This window comes from Carassius gibelio, chromosome B11, assembly GCF_023724105.1.
Source record: "Carassius gibelio isolate Cgi1373 ecotype wild population from Czech Republic chromosome B11, carGib1.2-hapl.c, whole genome shotgun sequence".
In the NCBI taxonomy this organism is placed as follows: Eukaryota; Metazoa; Chordata; class Actinopteri; order Cypriniformes; family Cyprinidae; genus Carassius; species Carassius gibelio.
The window spans coordinates 16,269,256-16,289,453 of NC_068406.1; the positions used below are offsets into that span (position 1 = coordinate 16,269,256).

General features: G+C 38.1%; 2 protein-coding genes across 3 annotated transcripts; one reads left to right on the forward strand and one right to left on the reverse strand.

The window, feature by feature from the left end:
* The first annotated feature begins 970 nt into the window (after positions 1-970).
* LOC127968135 (bromodomain and PHD finger-containing protein 3) lies at positions 971-13,252 on the forward strand. The gene is made up of 13 exons (XM_052569050.1): positions 971-1,283; positions 3,035-4,575; positions 7,048-7,201; positions 7,531-7,662; positions 7,810-7,938; positions 8,079-8,391; positions 8,586-8,831; positions 9,552-10,100; positions 10,212-10,290; positions 10,851-10,936; positions 11,016-11,101; positions 11,196-11,350; positions 11,440-13,252. Exons 2-13 carry the CDS (start codon positions 3,083-3,085, stop codon positions 11,621-11,623), a joined length of 3,606 nt encoding a protein of 1,201 aa, XP_052425010.1. The 5' UTR covers positions 971-1,283; positions 3,035-3,082; the 3' UTR covers positions 11,624-13,252.
* Positions 13,253-13,346: 94 nt separating this feature from the next.
* LOC127968136 (vacuolar fusion protein MON1 homolog B) lies at positions 13,347-19,669 on the reverse strand. 2 transcript variants are annotated; one of them, XM_052569051.1, is made up of 7 exons: positions 19,269-19,669; positions 19,083-19,183; positions 18,435-19,001; positions 16,242-17,034; positions 15,284-15,431; positions 14,437-14,611; positions 13,347-14,346 (listed from the first exon to the last, which is right to left on the reverse strand). In XM_052569051.1, the coding sequence occupies exons 2-7, from the start codon at positions 19,165-19,167 to the stop codon at positions 14,336-14,338; spliced, it is 1,779 nt and encodes a 592-aa protein (XP_052425011.1). In that variant the 5' UTR covers positions 19,168-19,183; positions 19,269-19,669; the 3' UTR covers positions 13,347-14,335. The 2 variants fall into 2 exon arrangements, with proteins under 2 accessions (XP_052425011.1, XP_052425012.1); XM_052569052.1 differs by having other exon boundaries at positions 14,455-14,611; positions 19,269-19,658.
* Between the last annotated feature and the right edge of the window lie 529 nt (positions 19,670-20,198).

Consider the following 20,198-nt stretch of genomic DNA (forward strand, 5'->3'; position numbering starts at 1 on the left):
CCCTCCAACACCAGTTTTTCTGAGGGAAATTATAAAGCATATAGCCTACTTACATGCATAAAGTGTATATACACATTAAACGATGGTGTTTATATATTCAGGGGGAAATTAAATTAAAGATTAACTATTTTCAGGTTGTTCAAACACATTACATGAGAAAAAATACAAAAAATACATAAATCTGAAAAATAGTAAGTGGACAAAATATAGTAGGCTATCATTAAAGATGGTCTTTATATTCAGAAGAAAATGGAAAGGACTAAAATACAGTTTTAAACATTATTATTGTTATTGTTATTATTACCTATATTATTATTATTAAATGTGAATGTCTTAGGTCAGTTTGGGCCAATACCGAATATAATAGCTAACTAGTGTGCCCTCCAACACCAGTGTGTTTGGGGAAATAAGCTAATGCATACTACACATGCATAAAGTGTGTATATAGTGCATTAAAAGATGGTATTTATAGCCTATATTCAGATGAAATAGGAAAAGATTAAATCATTTTAGGTTGTTTAAAACATTATAAAATAAAACAATAAATAATATTAATTATATGCCTAATAATAATAATAACAATGGATAGTAAGTGACCAAAAATCACATACAGAACTATTAAAGATGGTCTTTTAATAGGAAAGTGGAAAGGACATTTTTAAAAATATCATTATAATATTATTATTAATATTATTAGTATCTTATTATTATTATTATCTGGATTATTATTAACTACGGTGTCGACTATCGTCAAGAAATTACGTCCCCCCCCCCCCCCCCCCCACAATGTACCATACTTTACACGGACGTTTATGTAGCATGTGAACATGGAGTCTATGCGCGCAAACATAATAGGGAAGTCAACCGCGTTGTTTTTCTCATCGTTCTCAGTTTCTACTGGCTTCTTTAAGAATTCACGGCCTCTCGGTGACGATTTCGACCAATCGCAGACCAGTGCGCATGATGCGCGCGCCAAGTGCAAACCCAACGCCGAGAATTCGTCTTTTTTCTAAAGGGGCGTATTTTTCTTGCCAATTTAATTACAAACCAACGTTCAATGTACCCGATACATTCTGCAATAATGTCAGGCGCCTATTTGAAACACTCGGGCACCATGTCAAGGTGTTAGTGTTGTGTAAAGAGCCGAGATGTGTGTTTAGAAACGTTTTTGTGGGAAGTCTCTTCAATGGAGGGTTGAGGAAGCCCGTCTTGCTACAGAAGAGGACGCTGTCGCTCCTGGATATGACCGGCATTCTCTGTCGTTTCGAGCGATCGATAAAAGAGTAAGTTTGCAGATTTATTTTCCACTGTTTTCTATAAACAGTAATGTCACGGGGTCAGGTAGCGCTGCGGTTACTTGCTTGTTTGCACTCTCTAAACATGGCTCCAGCATTGAAAGGCGCTGCTTTGCTGACTGTACACGGCGCTTTATTAACGATACACACAAGTGCCTTTTCTGTGCAGATACTCACACGGCATTGCATGCAAACGACTTGCAAATAGCTATAGCGTCATGTGCAGTTATTTGTCGTTTGGCAAATTATGTGTAAATAAGGCATATTACACCGTCAGAGTTTGTTATCAGGAAAAACAATCAAGGTTGAGGCTGTCCATCAGCCCTGCTAAAATGGCTGACTCGTCTGTCTCGCTTCAGGATTGGTATTTAGCGCTCTGCAACCGAACTACGTCAGCTGGGTCGAGGAAAATTTGAAGGTCTGCCCGGTGATTGGTTCGAATTATTCACGTGATATGTGCAAAGCACTCTATTGGTTCGCCTGATATACATTTATTTCCAACGTTTCAAATGAAGTGACATGCATGCTGTAAATGTTTATCTGCTCATTTGAGTAATTATATTTATTGTTCACAATAAAGCATATACTTATGTCACGGCAAATACACCATAGCTGCTACATTTGATAGTTAAAGTGCCCCTATTATGCAATTTTTTTTACCTGTTTTGGGAGTCTCTTGCATATGATTACATGCATGCAAGATTAAAAACGCTTTGGTTTTCTCAAAATATCACCTAATTTTCAAACGATTCTCAAATGATTAGTTCAAAGCATTGCTAAGTTCAGTCTCTGGTCCAAATTAACAGCATACTCCCCTAGATGTAAAAAAACTCCCTGAGATTTGAGAAGCAGTGGTCAGTAGAATGAAGTGTTTGTGGGCGGGAATTATGCAAATGTGTTACCTTGTGACGTGTAGCGTTCACGGAAGTGGGATTCGAATTACTAACTATTATGTGTTTAGTCTTTAGAGAGATGATAGGGGAGATATAAATATCACTCATCCTAAAATGGTATAGTCTTGAAATTGTCCAGCAAGTCATGGGAAAAAATTGTTAATTATAATTTCGTACTAAATAAGTAACACTATATGAATATGAGTGTCTTACAATGAAGATAAATCTCTCTCATGCTATATGTATATTATTAAGAGGTTTTTGTTTTATGTCTCACAGATTTATGGTAGGCTACACGTCAGTAAATATGTAATGATGATGATGATGATAATAATAATAGAATTGTCTGATAGTGTCCCTTCATATTTTCTCAAGATCAGACTTCACACCACATAAATATGCATTTCTTTTTCAAAAATGGCCTTTTGCAAAAAATAAAAATAAAACACTTTTTTATTGCCTATTTGACAACTATGCAGTAATTTGCATGTATGTTTTTTTTTTTTATAAAAAAAATGATAGAGCAGGAATTGTTTTATTTTGTTGACTTATTAAAGGTTTTTACAGAGAGGATTTGGATTTATTTTTATCACTCCATAAATCAGAATATATTTTCAACAGGCGGGAAATAAAATGTTACAAAACCAAGCAAATTCCTTCCAAGACAAATGAACAGTCTCTTCTGTAAAAAAAAAAAAAAATCAGAATGTAGATATTGATGGTGTATGTAAGTCCTTAAAACTGACCTTAGTGTCTTGTCTGTTGTTGTTTTTTTTGTTTGTTTGTTTGTTTTAAGGAAGTATCTGCTCAATATTTGTAACATATTTATTCTTTTTATCTTTGTAGGTACTTATGTCCATTCGTATTTTAGCATTTGTATAGAGGACCACTCCAATGAGGAAGTTAAGAAAACGAGTTGGCCAATCCAGGGCTGGAGGCTTTGGGAGAGGAATGGTCAGAGGAAAGGATCAGGGTCAGGTAGGTCCATCCAGCCTCGCTGACACAGACGCTTTGCTCTGTCCACCTTCTCCATGCAGGCTGAACTTCTCTACAACCAGAGACACACTTACATATGCACAGGCTCAGAAAATGGTGGAGATTGAGCTGGAAGGACGGCTCCACCGGATCAACATCTGTGACCAAATCTCTGTTGTAACAGAAGACGAGATGCTGGCTCAGGATCTGACGGAATGCAACAGTAACAAAGAGAACAGTGAGCAGAGACAGGGAAACAAACAGACCACATCTAAAAGCAAGCGGAAAGATGGCAAACACACAGCCAAAAAGAAATCAAGCTCTCAATATGGCTTGCAAAACCAGGTGGCTCATAACCAAACCCCCTTGCCTAAGCCTACGTTTCGTAATGTGGACACTTTCACAGCTTCAGAGGCTCCTCCTCTTCCTGTGGCTTATTACCGCTTCATGGAGAAGTCAGGGGAAGAGCTGGACAATGAAGCGGAGTATGACATGGATGAGGAGGACATGGCTTGGCTAGAGATGGTCAATCAAAAGCGTGTGTCCGATGGACACGCTTCAGTCCCCCCTGACACGTTCGAGTTACTGATTGACCGACTTGAGCGCGAGTCCATTTTGGAGTCCCGCAGCCAGACGCTGTCCCAGAGCACCATCGACGAAGATGCCTACTGTTGCGTTTGCCTCGACGACGAGTGTCTCAACAGCAACGTCATCCTGTTCTGTGACATCTGCAACCTCGCTGTGCACCAGGAATGCTATGGGGTGCCTTACATCCCCGAGGGTCAGTGGCTGTGCAGGCGCTGTCTGCAGTCTCCGTCGCGTCCTGTCGATTGCGTTCTCTGCCCCAATCGGGGAGGTGCATTCAAGCAAACCAGTGAAGGAAGCTGGGCCCACGTCATCTGTGCCATATGGATCCCTGAAGTGTGCTTTGCCAACACTGTGTTCCTGGAGCCTGTGGAGGGAGTGAATAACATTCCTCCTGCGCGATGGAAGCTCACCTGTTACCTGTGCAAGCAGAAAGGCAGGGGGGCATCTATTCAGTGCCACAAAGCGAACTGCTACAGGGCATTTCATGTTACTTGTGCCCAGAGAGCTGGGCTCTATATGAAAATCGACCCTGTGCGGGAGACTGGCACCAATGGCACCACTTTTACTGTGAAGAAGACTGCTTTTTGCGAGAATCACTCGCCTCCTGGGATGGAGACCGAGGGGGATGAAGACAACGGGTTGGTCGGGGGCAGGGGTAACAGAGGTCAGAGGTCATACACATTAGTACCTTCACTGCAGCAAAGCCAGAATGGTCGGAAAAAAGGTTCTGCTTCACAACAGAAGAAAACACAGAAGAATCCGTCAGGAACCTCGCGGAAGACAGGAGTGCCGCTCCTGCTGGTGCCGCAGATACCGTCCTTTCGGTAAATGTTTTTTGACTGTTATGCCTGGTCTTTTGATTTTACCTTACTGTTAGGGCTGCACGATTAAATTAAATAGCAAAGGCGATAAATCATGATTAAGCAGAAGCTGTGATTGTCATGCATATCTCTCAGTGAAGCACGGTTCTGTGATCAGTATTAAATCTTCATCCGAAGGCCAGAGGGCGCTCTCGTGCTGAAACTACAAATATGCCCTGAAGAAGAAACCCAGGAAATCCCTTATAGCGGTTGCTGAATAAACAGAAGATTTAACTGCTTTCATTGATTCAGCGTGACTAATAAACACACGACTACGACAATATATGGCCTATCTGATTTCATCTTATTATAATTTTTATTAGAATAAAGTATATAATAATGCAATGCTAATCAACATCACAAAGCCTTTATCACTGCTAAGAATACTATAAAATATGTTGCGTGCCTTAAGGGGCGCTCACACTGCACTTTTCGTTCCATTGACTTCCATTAATACGCATGTGTCAGACCGGAAACGCAGGCTCAGCGAAAAATTTCACATTTCGCTGCGTTCGAAAGTTCAAGTTTGTTGAACTCTGACCTGCGAATTCGCATCACGTGAAGTTGTGTGACCAGTAGATGATCGATACGTCACTGTGTGACCTCAACCAAAAAAAAAACAATTAAGAAAGTGCTAATATTATCCATAGTGCAGCATCATATTTTATATAATACATATTTAAAAGATAATAAAAAAAGAAGCTGCATGTTTCGCAGTGTCAATGGTTACAGGAACAGATGGTACATTTGAATGAGTACATGTTCTATAATTTCTTTATTTTTTAGTGTGTATATATTTATAGAGAGAGAGAGACAGAGAGTACAATATAATAAGACGCTTTCGTCACAATATATACGCAATAAGTCACAAAAGACAAAGTACATGCTGTGATAACTGAGGGGAAACCGTTATATCTTGCCCCCGCCCATATTCGCAGCGACGTCCGAAATAATTCCGCATGTTCAAAGGCTAGTGTGACCGCCCCTTTATTCTGTGTAAGAAGCCATATCATCTCACAGAAGGATTTATTTCAAACACTCGACTGACGTTATAAAGTGGGTTAAGAGTAAAAATCTGTTATTTAATGTGGTATTTTCACATGCTTTCAGATGGAGCAGCATTTACTACACAGAGCCAAAGTTCACTGACAAACTATGCAAACAGCTTTCATAATCACAGAACAATTTCTTCAATTTCATTATTGCATGATTAAATCATCTGCGATTATGAACGTGATTTTGCGTATCTTGTCTGTGAAATACGGCTCTGTGTAGTAAATGCTGCTCCATCTGAAAGCACGTGCTGGAGATTTACTACTAATAACAGAACCGGCTTTTCTGATGCACATTTGATTAATCATGCAGCCCTACTTACTTTAAACATGTAGAAGAACCTTATCTTCTTCTTTATATTTGGCCAGTGTAGAAGTGACTTTATTCTAAAATCATCATCAAATTGAATTAATACTGTTTATCTTCCTAAAACACAGTCTAGGCTGGAAAATAATGTTAAGCAAGAATAGCTTTTAAAGGTATACTCCATCCTAAAATGAAAATTTTGTCATTAATCACTTTACCCCTGTTGTTCCAAACCTGTAAAAGCTTTGTTCGTCTTTGGAACACAATTTAAGATAATATGGATGAAAACCTGGAGCCTTGAGACTGTCCCATATACTGCCAGGTAAATAACAGTGTCAAGGTCCATTAAAGGTATGAAAAGTCATCATCAGAATAATCCATCTGCCATCAGACGTGCAATCTTGGTTATTCCAAAATATCTTAATTGTGTTCCGAAGACTAACTAAGCTTTTACGGGTTTGAAACAACATGGGGGTAAGTGATTAATGACAATTTTCATTTTGGGGTGGAGTAACCCTTTAAGGTAACTTTTCTAGGAGTTTGGGGTCAGTAATAAATTCATACATGTATTTAGTAAGAATGCATTAAATTGATCAAAAGTGACAGTAAATTATTTTACACTGTAACAACAAATTTCTAATGAAGTAAATGCTGCTTTATATTATAATAATATATATTCGACAGAATTATGATTTTTACTTTATTTTTGATCAGCATAAGAGGCTTCTTTCAAAAGCATAAAAAAACTTAACCCTAAGCTTTTGGTTGGTTCTTTTTGATTGAATCTTGGTAAAAATGTTACGGCGATAATGGCAAACAAACATATACTTATTAAGCATAATTATTGGGATATATTAAGATGCTTTTGTGTATGAAATTGACCATCAAGCCTTGCCTTAAAAAAATTGGATATTGACATTTCAGAGTCCTTTACAAGCACATCTACTCTCTTTTTATAATGCTAATGGATTAATTGAATTTAATTAGATATCCAGTGTTTACATTACAGATGAGAAATAGGTTGTGAGTGTCTCATGTAGAATTGAACTAATGGCCTTTCTGATATTTCTTAAATAGGCTCAACAAGATTTGCACAGGGGTTTCTGTTGAAAGGAAGAATCAGTTTATGCAGAGGCTCCACAATTACTGGCTGCTAAAGCGTCACTCTCGTAATGGAGTGCCGCTCATCCGCCGGCTCCATTCTCATCTACAGGCTCAGAAGTCAGAGCAGGTTAGTGTGCTGTAACACATTACGCTTGTATTGACAGTAAAGAGTGTAAATAAATAATCTGTTCTCCAACTGTTAATAACCAAGCCCACACAGAATCTGTGCCAGCAGAAAGCGCTGCCGATTTCTACAAATTTGCAGCACTCGTCATTCACACTTTCCCTGCCCCATGTTTGTTTGTTTATTACATATTATGGCTAATTTGATCATGTTTTCTAATCTTTTGCATAGGATTCTGCACAGGACATAATTATTACGGTGTTAAAAGACCTCAGATTGCTTGTATGTGCATTACATTTACAGATTTGTTAACTTGTTTCATTCATTTTTAGAGAGAGCCAGATGCAAAGTTGCAGGCAGTCAGAGAAGAGCTAAAGTACTGGCAGAAGCTTCGTCAGGACCTGGAAAAAGCTCGACTTCTTATTGAGCTCATAAGAAAGAGGGAGAGGCTTAAAAGAGAACAGGTGACACAGATCCCTTTGTGTCTGTAATGTTCTTTTGTTATCTTGTCAAGGCCCTGTTCTCTGCAAAGCATCACTTATTGCCAGAACAGGCCTGAGTTAATTACTAATTCAGAGCATCGGTTTAATTTGGCTCTCTTCTCTGGTAAGATGAAACTTCAGCAGGCTGTGCTGGAGCTGCAGCTCACCCCGGCGCTGCTGTTTCTGCGCTCTACACTGGAGCAGCTGCAGGAGAAAGACACTGATCAAATTTTCACCTCACCGGTCAATTTGAAGGAGGTGAGGAAATAAGCATTTTTTAAATTTCCTTTCATTTAGCCATGGCCACGACGTATGTACTTTGTAGACTGACCTATTTTATTTTAAGAGAGTAGGGGAAATCCTTTTTTCCATATGTCCTTTTTATTATGTTTTCCCAGGTTCCAGACTATCTGGAGTTTGTTTCTGAGCCGATGGACTTCTCTACGATGCACGACAAACTAGAGGCCCATAAATACTCATCGGTGGCTGACTTGGAAAGTGATTTCAATCTCATGATATCCAACTGTCTGAGATACAACTCCAATGACACAGTGTTCCACAAAGCTGCCATGCAACTTCGGGAGGTGGGCGGAGCTATTCTGAGACACGCCCAACTTCAGGCTCTCAGCATAGGCCTTGATCCCAGCACAGGCATGCACCTGCCAGAACAGGCCAGCAAACACAACGCCACGATCTCCTGGTGGGATGAAGGTAAACATCCCCAAAATAATGACAATAAAAAATATTGATATTTTTAATGACAAAAAAAAAGTAGATCTGTAATTATATGCTTGCCTTCATGTCATTTTAAAGCTTCAGAAAGGCTCAAGAAAAACACATTAAATGTAGCCCAGGTTGCCTGAATATTAATCATTACATTTTCCTTTCTATCAATTGACTTACAGTTGACTTGCTCTTGGACCCTGAAAATCGTGTGCACATGTGTCGTGAGGAGCAGCTGAAAACCCTGCTGGACAAACTGGATCTGGTGGCATCTATGCGCACCAGCGGAGGTCGTACAAAACGCATGCGCCTGCTGCGCAGAGAAATCAACAGCCTCCGTCACAAAATCAGCCACCGGGACCGCAACTCACGACTGCTGAATGGGAAAATTAAAGGGGAAAAGATGGATTACATAACCTCCAACACAGGTAATGCAGTAAACAAGTAAACAAGATAAATCATGTCCAGAGGAAGTGTAAGACATGCCTGGAAAATGTCTGCTATTCTCGGAATTTCATGCTATATGATTTATGTACTATATCATTTTCAGGTAAGTAAAAATAATATTATGGATGCCCCCAAAGTCTCTATTTCAGAGAATACCATTTGTGCCTCAGTAAAATAAAATATATATAAAAAGATAATTGCAGCTACTTTTCATATTCGTAACTTCATATTTTATTAGTTTAAAAGTTTAATATTATTCATATAATATTGTAGCATATATATATATATATATAATATTTGTATTAGCTTTTGTTCTTTTACTTTTTCTTCAGTAATTAAAAAAATGTTCACTTCTGTTATTTTTTTTATAGTTTTTATTAAGCTTTAAATGGATCTATTTCCATTTTAAGTAATTGTTACTTCAACTTTATTTTAGTTAATTTGCAAGTTTAGTTTGTCAGTTCAGGTTTTTCATTTCATATTTATATATATATTTTTTTTTTTTATTAAGAATATAATTATATTTTAGTTAAGAATAACATCAAGGATTACTATTTGTTGTTTCAAATGTTTTATTGAGGCACAAATGGGCTTCCACAATAGACCATGGCAGAAAAGTGACAGATAACGAGTTCTTTATTCAAACCTCATGTGTTATATGTAAATTTAAGTTAATCATTAATTTCTTTCCATGGTTGAAGATTTAAAGAAATCAACATCCCAAAAAGTGCAGGAACCCACTTGTCCGGCCTCTTCACCTTTACCTGGAGATGCTCCACCAAACCCGCCCATGTTCTGCCTTGAGATGGGACGGACCTCCACTCTAGCAAAGTCAAATAAACCTGGAAACAGAAAACGGAGGGCAAAAGGAAAAGAAAGAGGTCTGAAAGAAAATCATGATCAGACTTTAGAAGACGACGAGAGCTTCCAGGATGCAGTGATCAGGGTTTCCTCCACAGAGAGCCCATCAGATTTGCCCAAGATGGGTGTGGGTCGTCGGACGTCGGTTCTCTTTAAGAAAGCTAAAAATGGAACCAGACTAACAAAGGACAAGCCTGTTTTATTGCAAAATGGAGTCAGCAAAGCTGAAAATGATGTATCGCTGAAGCAGACCACACCAGCCAAATTATTGTCAGCACCACCAGCCCCAAAATCACCCCCTCCGTCCCCTCATCAGCTGAGGTCCAGAGGACTGAGTACATGCTCGGATGGAGAAGGAGAAAAGGCCCAATCTTCACCTGAAGAAAACGGTACTGGAATATCTTTACTGAAGCGATATCTCAAGTTTTTGAGCAGTGATTTAAGTGCTGTCCACTTTGATGTGTTTAATTTGCTAAAGTGCTCTAATGCTCTTTATGTAGGCATCACAAATGGACTCAAGAGACAGAGCGGCAACTCATCAGATTCAGAAAGCTGCACTCCCACCTTCCCAGCACACAGGTAATGGATGCTGTCACTAGGGTCCCAGTTTAGATTCGATGTTAACATCTGTCTGAAGTGATCTGATCTGCCTTGACAGCCCACTGATTACATTTAAACTGAAGGGGTTTTATTTCAAATATATGCTGTTCTTTCGAACCCTGAATCCTGAGAATCCAAAGAATGTCCAAAAAACAATTCAATATTACTAATATTGAGAAATGTTTCTTGAGCTGAAAATCAGCATATTACAGTGATTTCTGAAGGACACTGACTGAAGACTGGAGGGTGCTAAAACTTCAGCTTTGTTTAACAATTTTTATATTAGAAATACTTCAGATAGATTTGATATGTTCATGCTCATGATTGCTTTCCGAATAAAACATGTATCCACTCACTTTTTATATTTGAATTTAGTTTTTTGCAAGATTTTTATGCAGCAATCCAAAATTTACTTGAAAGTTTGTGGATGGAAACCAGTTATATGACAGGACCCTTTACTCCTGTAATTCAGGTGTTCAAAGTGCCTGCTACAAGAGCTTTGCATTTTAAAATCGTATATCTTCTAATGTTTTCTGCAGTTCCTCACCTCCAAAACGAAGTCGTGGTAAACCAGCTCTCAGCAAAGTTCCTGTCGGTGAGGAGGAGAATGGAGTTTCTAATGCAAGTGAGTACAACGAATACCTTTAAACTATCGCTCCTCTTTCATTTGTTTTGCTCAACTATCATTGTCTGTACTTTTGTAGGCAAAGAAACTTCTCAGAATGATGAGATGGAACCTCTTACCTTGGTTTGGGCAAAATGTCGTGGATACCCCTCATACCCTGCAATGGTAAGGATCACATGGTGTTGAATATATACACGAGACCCTTAAATATATGTATATCCAGCCTGTCCTAGCCTAAAGTAACGATGCTTTTCAACAGATTGTCAATCCTAATATGCCCCGGGAAGGAATTCTTCACAACGGCATTCCCATCCCAGTGCCTCCAGCAGATGTTTTGGATCTGGGTAAACGAAGACAGGAGGAGACAGAGGAGAAGTTCTTTCTTGTGCTGTTTTTTGATACAAAAAGAACCTGGTAAGGAGAAACATCCACTTCGTGAAACATATTTCGAAGTCTGTTATAGGTGTACTAAAGTCACTGTTTTGTTATTAATTGATAATCAGGCAGTGGCTGCCGTTGGACAAGCTCCATCACATGGGCATTGATGACACTGTTGACAGGCTGCGTCTGATGGAGGGCAAGAAACCGAATGTGCGCAAGTCAGTACACATGGCATATGACAGGGCGATGACACACCTGAGCCACGTGAAGGAAAACTCAACCTTTAACCCCTCAAATTTTATATAAAAGACTTTTATGAAAGTGCCCCTATTATGGATTTTTGAAAATCACCTTTCATGCAGTGTGTTACACAGCTCTGGGTGAATGAAAACATCCTGCAAAGTTTTACATCTGAAAGAGCACCGTTTATAAAGTCACTGTCTCTCAAAAGAAAGAGTCGACTCTGAATCATTGAAATTAGTCATTTTAAAAACCAATCCAAAGCCATTTCATGTTGATGTCAACATGACATCTTTGCCACTAGGTGTGGCTTTAGGAGCAGTAAAATAGCTGTTTCCCTGGTTACGCTGTAAACAAAGCAGCACTGCACTCACAAACACTGCTTTATCAGGCATTACAGGAATGATGAAACGAAAATTAGACCAATCGGACCAATCACCGCAGATTAGCGTCACACAAAGGAGGAGCTTGGAAAAATTAATAATTGAGCGAATTGTCTGGGAGTCGTTGAGCAAATAATGAAAAAAATAAATGCATATTATAAGACAACAAGTGTTTTTTGACCTTGCATGCATGTCAACCTGTTGTTGGGGACTCCCAAAACCAAAATATGAACCTTTCATCACAGGCATAATAGGGGCACTTTAAATGTCTAAACTGACTGTAAGATACCAATGGAGGTACGTTCATAACATTCAGATATTTATTGGTTTTTATACCAGTGACAGGCAGATTAATAAGCTCTTTTTTTAATATAAGGTTTTCCTATCCCTCATAACTCAAGGCACATCATAAATCAGTCCTGGTTAACTTTAAATGTTCTCATTCAACCAAGATTTTAAGAATGTGTTAAATTCACTTATTGTAATTGCACTTATTTCTTTATGTTGAAATGTTTTGTTCATTTTTGGCCATTTTCTTGAATGTGAAGTGATAGTATCACTTATGTTGCCAATGCACCAGAGTATTTAGGGCAGTACAATTCAGGAACTTTGTGCTAGAATTTTGTTACGGTTTACTTGGATAACCTTCTGGATTTAGGATGTGCACAAAAAGTTCTGTTCCCCTTAGAGCTGCTGGTTAATCATTCTAACGTGGTCATATATCCTTTTCGTCTTTATCAGATTCCAACTTCTGAGCGTCTGGTGTTTTACTACCACGGCGGTTTTAACCTACTGTGAGGTGCCACTAAATGAAATTATTTGGCACTGCTTACACAGAGCTCTATTTTGTGTCTTTTTTAAGTTAAGATGTGCCCTTTATTTTAAAGAAAGACTGTGTTTGTTAAAAAGCTTGTAATTGTGCGTGGAGAACACTGTGTAAATATAAATGCATGTAATGTAGAAAATATGCACAGATGTGTTTTTAAAATCTGAAATGTAAATTAATGACAAACTTTGTACATGTCATTTTAATTTATTGAGTGGTTATGGAAAAGTTATTTAATAGTTATTGAGAAGGTTTAACTTAACAGCTCTGTAGAGCTTTATATTGTTCAGAAGGCATTACTGCTTTAATGCAATTGTTCCTTAGTGGTCTACCGTGAGAGAACATTGTAGAGTAAAATACCATATAGTCTCTTAGATCATGTACGCAGAGTAAAAGAGAAATGTGTTTTTTTTAAAGCCTGTGAAAAAGCTAATAGTACCAAACAAAAAATGTCTGAAATGAGAAATAAAAACACTGTTGAGCTTATGTTTCCCTGTCATCGAGCTGAACTTGAGCAATACATCTTGATCATGCACTTAGACTCAATTTTGCATTCACGTCAGTATATGAGATTTCAAAATACATGTGCTTTGAGCAACCTCAGATTTATTACAGCACCAATATATTATTCCTCTTGAATACAAATGTTTTTCCAGAAAAAGAAAAAAAAATTCATGTAGTTCTCCAAATATCATACATTGAGGATTTTCCTGTTATGCCCAGTGGTTAAAACAAACCTAATTTTGGAGGTCTTGATCTTGACAGCATCATAGTGCACATGCCAGAAGAATAAATGTCACGATTCATGAGCGGCATGTCAAACAGGAAACAAACAAATATATACAAGAGTAAACCACACATGCTGTGCAGTAACCTAACTGAGACAGAAATGAAAGTACATTAATCCCATAGTTAAGACAGAATTTTATGATCTGGTGATATGTTTTATCATGATATTTTCTTTCATTAAATTGGAGCAATGGTTGGTCTGTTCAGTTTCAAGTAGAAAACCATAAAAGACAAAAAGGAAAAGAAAACCTCTAAAAGCAATACATCACAAGAAAGAACAAAGGTGCAATGTGACAACGCACAGCTGAAGCAGCCATGCTAAATAAGAGACTTGATAAACAGCTCATCACTGGGAAACCAGATTTGATCTTTGCATTTAATACCATCTAATCTATATGCAATTAAATTTTCCTATAAAGTAAAATAATCTGGTTATAGCTTCAATTATTGTTCACTGCCACCAGTAGGGAAGGGAAAAAAAATCCACATTTTATTGGGCCTTTGCTATGAAAAGCTCAAACTGTCCTGTTCTGGAATAAAAGGTTCACAAAATTTGATTAGTTTTTCTTCCACATAAAATCAGATCCAGTCCAAGATGTGTCTGTCAAATGGTTAAAGACACAAAAACAAAAGCAGCAGCTTTACATGACTTATTAACCCATGGTAGATTAGGATCTTTTGGTGGAATCATCTCCATTGTTTTATTAAACTGAGTTAAATGTGAATGCGAAGATGCACGTCCTGCTATTTTAGCGGTCAGATCGCAGCGGGTCCGTCTGGTCAATGTGCATCTGAAACCAAAACAAAGCAAATGGTCAGCAGACGAAGGGAATCTTGTAAACTACCAAGTAAACATACATCTGATTCAACTGGACTCTTACCTCCTTTAGAGCTCTTACTGGGGTTAGGGGTGGTGGAGTATTTTGGAGGGTATCGGATAAACAGACGGTCTTCCTCCTTCTTGATCCAGCGCAGCAGTTTAGTGATGGCATTGATAGCACAGGTTTTCGTGACAAGGGGACTGAAGCATGTATACAACTCGAATTTGCTCGTGACCTGAAATGTGAAAAATGCAAGGAATAGTTAAGCCAAAAAAAAAAAAAGGTCCTCCCATTTAGGTCATGTAAATCATAGATTTGGAGCTCTGTAGTGAATGGGTGCCGTCAGAATGGGTGTCTAAACAGCCGATCAAAACATCACAAGTAATCCAAACAGTGCTTGAACTCTGAGCTGGAGCTGGTTTTTACAAACCTGTCTCTTTTCAATTCACAACACATTAATTGATGGACTGGAGACTACTTATTGTGGTTTTTATCAGCAGTTTGGACTCTCATTCTAACGGCACCCATTCACTGCAGAGGATCCATTGGTGAGCAAGTACTGTAATGCTAATTGAAAGAAACACAATTTTGAATGGCCTGCCCTGAAGGGGAGTACATTTTCAGGAAATTAAAATTTTGGTGAACTTTTTCCTTTAAATTGCTTTGGGCAACACATAATTAACCTGAGAATATTACAAATGAACTCCATTTGGAGCAAGGTCAGGATCCTCATTTGCATAATATGCATATGCAAATGTTGAGTGCTGCTCAGAGGCCTTAAAGGTTACTCAATCTTTCAAGGTCTGTGCGGAGAGAACGACGTGAAAGTGCCAGGCGACATAGAAAGCATGTTTTGCTCTCAGAGGACTGGAACAGATGCGTTTGACAGCAGTTGTCATTCACTTACCCAGGCCAGCAGTGTCTCACGTTCGGCCACGTGGTAGATGAGCTTGAGGGGGCGTGAGGTGCTGTGGATTCGGCCGTGCATGTCTCTGTACAGGTCCAGGAGTCTCATCTGCTCCTCCTCACTGTTGTACGGCGCTTCCATCTCTGGGCTGCAGGAAACCCATGAGGCACAGAGAAAAACAAAGGTGGCTTTGTGCTTTAGATCTCGATATTTTCTGAAATTTTATTAGTGGTAGATTACATTGTACCGCACATCTCATGACACACATTCTATTGGCATCAAACAACAGGATAAATGAAGAAAAAATGCTTTCAATTCCTCTGTGAAATTCATTCAGGAAATATGTGAGAGCGTGATTATGAGCTCAGATCTACAGCTCACTGATACAGTTCAAAAGTTACTTGTAGAGATGCTGAGGAAAAATCTGATGTCATGAAGCCAGCAAAAAGACTTTAACTAAATACATTTACAATTTTCACTTTAATTAATTTTTCATATTTATTATTTTTACGATTAAGCCTTACTTTATTTTCAATAAGTTTTTAGTCATTTTATTTATAATTACAATTTATTTATTAATAAATGTAATTATAGTTTTTTATATATTTTATTTTAATACTTAAACATTTTATTTCTGTTAGTTGTCAAGGCAACATTTTTAATCAATTTTATAGTTTTTCATCTAAAACTTTTATTTATTTAATCTTATTTTTGGTAATAGTTTTTAATAGTTTTAGTTTTAGCTAACCATCACAATAGCGCATCACAGCACATACATTATATTTATTTAATAATAAAAGTGTTCACAACAAGTAGATGGTTAAAATAAAAATATGGATCAATCTCATAAAAACAACAAAAAAAAAAATCCATGCTTCATTTAAAGAAATCATATAAATAATGTTTATTTTGGGAAGAAGTGAGCTGGACCGATTTTGTGATATCCGTGAAGACTCACCTGGTGAACTGTGTTAGCTGGCGATGGTTGTCGGGCACATCAAAAGGCTTGTACATGAAATGCCTGAGGTCAGACACTCCCACCTGACTAACGCTGTACGAATGTGCTTTCGCTATGGAGCTGAGCGCATTCTGCGTTTGCATAGCCTCCTCGATCTTTCTCTTACACTCGGCCACAGAATAAAACGCCTCTTTATCAGTGGACAGAAGAACCAGACAAACAGTACATTCAGGAGGGTCCAGGTACGAGATGTACGCATAAAAGTAACAGTCAGGATTAAAACTGGGCAGGCAGATGGGCGTCCAGATCTCCCCAGCCTGGAAGGCAGACGAGGCCCCGATGAGGTTCAGCAGCAGGTGGAGGTCAGCAGGCTCTAGTCGGGCATCGTCGATGACCATCTTCTCTTGCACTATGGTGAGCAGCTGGTTCTTGGCTATGAGGATTGAGAAGACCAGGTTAGGCGTGATGGCCTTCTGGAGAATCTGACTGAGTGAGTCCCTGAGAGATGAGGCCAAGGGGAGACAGTGCACGGCGGAGAGTAGCAGGCTGGGGTCTGAGTCCACAAGGTTAAGGAGGCCGTCGAGGATCTTCTCCGAGCCGGCCAGCAGGCGACGCAGATCGTAGTTCTTCTTGTGCTCGAAGATGCGGGTGATGCTGGCCTGCGTGAGCATGCTGACGATCTGGTTGTAGACGTAGAGCAGTTCGTTACGGAGCTGCTGCTCTGATTGACGGCTGCTGGAGACGGACACCAGCACCAGAGGACCCCGCTGCATGAACACAACCGTGTGCTCATCTATCAGGAGAGAAGAACCAGTTTAAGTTATTTAAGAATGATTATTCATTACTTAGGTATATGATTAACTAACACCGCAATTGCATAAGAATTTGTGAAAATGTGTTCACATTTGTGGATGTAAACAATATACACTACCATTCAAAGTGTAAAGGAATACGTTTATTCAATAAGAACACATTCATTAAAGTGATCAAAAGTGATAGTAAAGACATTTAAAATATTAAATAGGGATGCACGATAATATCGGCACAACATCGGTATCGGCCGATAAAAGCTTAAAATGACCATTATCGGTATCGGCCGATATGAATATTTCTGCCGATGAGCCAAACCGATATTCTCCAAGTGAAATAATTGACCTGTTTTTCAGATGTGAATGTCTGTCTACATTTGTAAAATAATAAATTTATGGTAGAATCAGTACAGAAGAGATACATGGATTTCTCTTCAGTAAAATTAAAGTTTAAATATATCAGTATATATTTGTAAATATATCAGTATATATTTGTATATATATCGATATCGGTATCGGCATCGGCCAAAATTATTTAGAAAATATCGGCATATCGAATATCGGCCAAAATCCAATATCGTGCATCCCTAATATTAAAACATTTCTATTTTAAATAATTGCTGCTTTTTTCTATTTATCAGAAAATTCTGTAAATAAATTCATTGTTTCCACAAAAATACTAAGCAGCACAAATTTTTTCAACAATGATTATAATAATTGAGATACTAAATGACTGGAGTAATGCTGGTGAAAATTCAGCTTTGCCATCAGAGGAATAAATTACCTTTTACAATATAGTAAAACAGAAAATAGTTATTTTAAATTGTAATAATATTTCACAATGTTACTTTTTTACTAAATGTTTAATCAAAATGCAGCCTTGGTGAATGTAAAATATTTTCCATATATGTCTAAAATCTGACAAAACTAACTTTTGAATATAAGTGCATTTTTATTACATTAAACATAATATACAGAATCGAGAAAAAAATGAATTAAAAACGCTATATTTTTTAAAAAGTAGGTAAAAAAAAAATGTAAAATTCAAAAGTTTTCAGCAAAATACTGATAAAAAAAAAAAAACTAACTGTTCGACCAAACTGATTTAAAGGATTTACAATATTTATATTTTTATATATATATATATATATATATATATATATATATATATATATATATATATATATATATATGGGCTACATGAAAAATCAGATCAATTAAATTAAACACTAAAAGATACTTGCGTTTCTATGTCAGAGGATATTAGAAGGTGAAGAGTGCATTTGAATGAACAAAGATTTTTAGCCGTTTTGTGAGAGGAGTAAATCTGCATTCAATTTTCACTTCACAGAGTCTTTGGGCCAATCTTTCCTAAGTCACCTACCGGAGTAAACGGAGCGAATGATGTTGTCTCCACTTTGAACGAAGGACACCAAGGCCATCATCACTCCCATAGTGGAGGACAGGGCCTCCTCACTTCCATATCGGGAATAGATGGGCTTCCCAGCCTCGCTCAGCACAAATACATGCTTCCTGTGCTGTCTCCAACTCTCCGCCGTCACATCCTCGTTCCTGTGCGAGGGAGGTCCCGGAGGTGTGCCGGTCTCAGATAGAGAGGACAAGGCTCCTTCCATCCCAATTCCCTGCTCCTCCATCTTACCCTGAGCTAACATGGTTACGACAAACTCGCCCGAGTCATCGTGGCCACTGTCGGCTAATGCAGAGTCCTCAGACGCTTTCCCAGAATCAGTCTCCGAAGCCCCGGCGCACAGAGAGCGGTCTTCATCAGTCTGGAGCTTCTGCATATCTCTTAAAAGCTCTTGTTGTTGGCAGATCTCTACTGATGTGGGGTCTGCTGACTCCAAGAGCCCCTCTGGGTCTGAAGGCATCCTGTGATCTTCATTAACACAATGGTTTTCTGATGGGACGTCACTGTCTGAGTAAGCAACATCTGGAAAGCAAAGTAAAATCAGCACTGTAAAATCAGCATGTTAGCCACTATAACGCATGTTTTAATGCAGCAAAACATTACCTGTCTGATCAAGACATTGTGGAAGGATGGATGGATCACATATCCTCACCTCCTCCATATTCCCACTCTCTTGACTCTGATCCATGTCAACATGCAAACAGCTGAATTCAAAATGAGAACGTGACTTAACACCCAGTCAAACGACAAATATATCAGTAAAGCAGTATAATAAATGAAGGTTCGTACTTAGTTTACAAAGATGGAGTCTAAAGCCGTTTATTCTAATTACTGCTGTTATCCCATATCTGCACCGCTCGTGGAGTTTAAACACCGAAACGCACGTCTTCTCAAGCAGAAACTTTAACAACGATGAATGACTATCGATCGCGATATTTACATAATATGAACTGGTTTAAATTATTGAACAGATTACAGGACACTAACTTCAGCTAGTCTACGTTATATATGGGAAAAGCTCACGATCTCCCCCCATAAATGGTTCATCTCGTGAACTGATCTACTAACGTTCGTTGTCTCGTCGTCTAACGCCAGATCAAAACCAAAATCATCTTCAGGTTTCATTCTGCGAAACTGACTCAGCCGCCGGTGCTCCAGGAAGCCTCACATTAAAAACAAAACAAATACCCACAACCACTTCCGGTTGACTTGTTTTATAATAAAAGTCCATAATGAAATACCGTATAAATGTTACATACACACAAAAAAAGGTATTGAAATGCGTACGCTGTTTTCCACGCACGTATATGTATTTATAAATAAATTAAAAAACTTGTCGTATAGCAAGTTAATCTATAAACTGCACTAGTATCTAGTTTAACGTTACTCATTCTTATTTTTTAGATACTAGTATATTTTCCTTTAAGTAATAGTACCTATTAATTAACCTATTATTTATGTACTAGTGCTTATTCATAAGATACTAGTATTTATTGATTAAATACTAGTATTTGTTTATTAGATTTTAGTACTTAATTATTAGATACTAGTATTTATCCATTAGATAATAGTACTTATTTCAATAGTTACTAGTAACAAATTTGAAATTTTGCTACTGACCTCTATGGGGATTCGTCATTGAGATATCAACTACTCAGTTTTGAGTAGTATGTATTCCACAAGTGACTAGTACTTAATTTTGTACTAGTAGTTATTCAT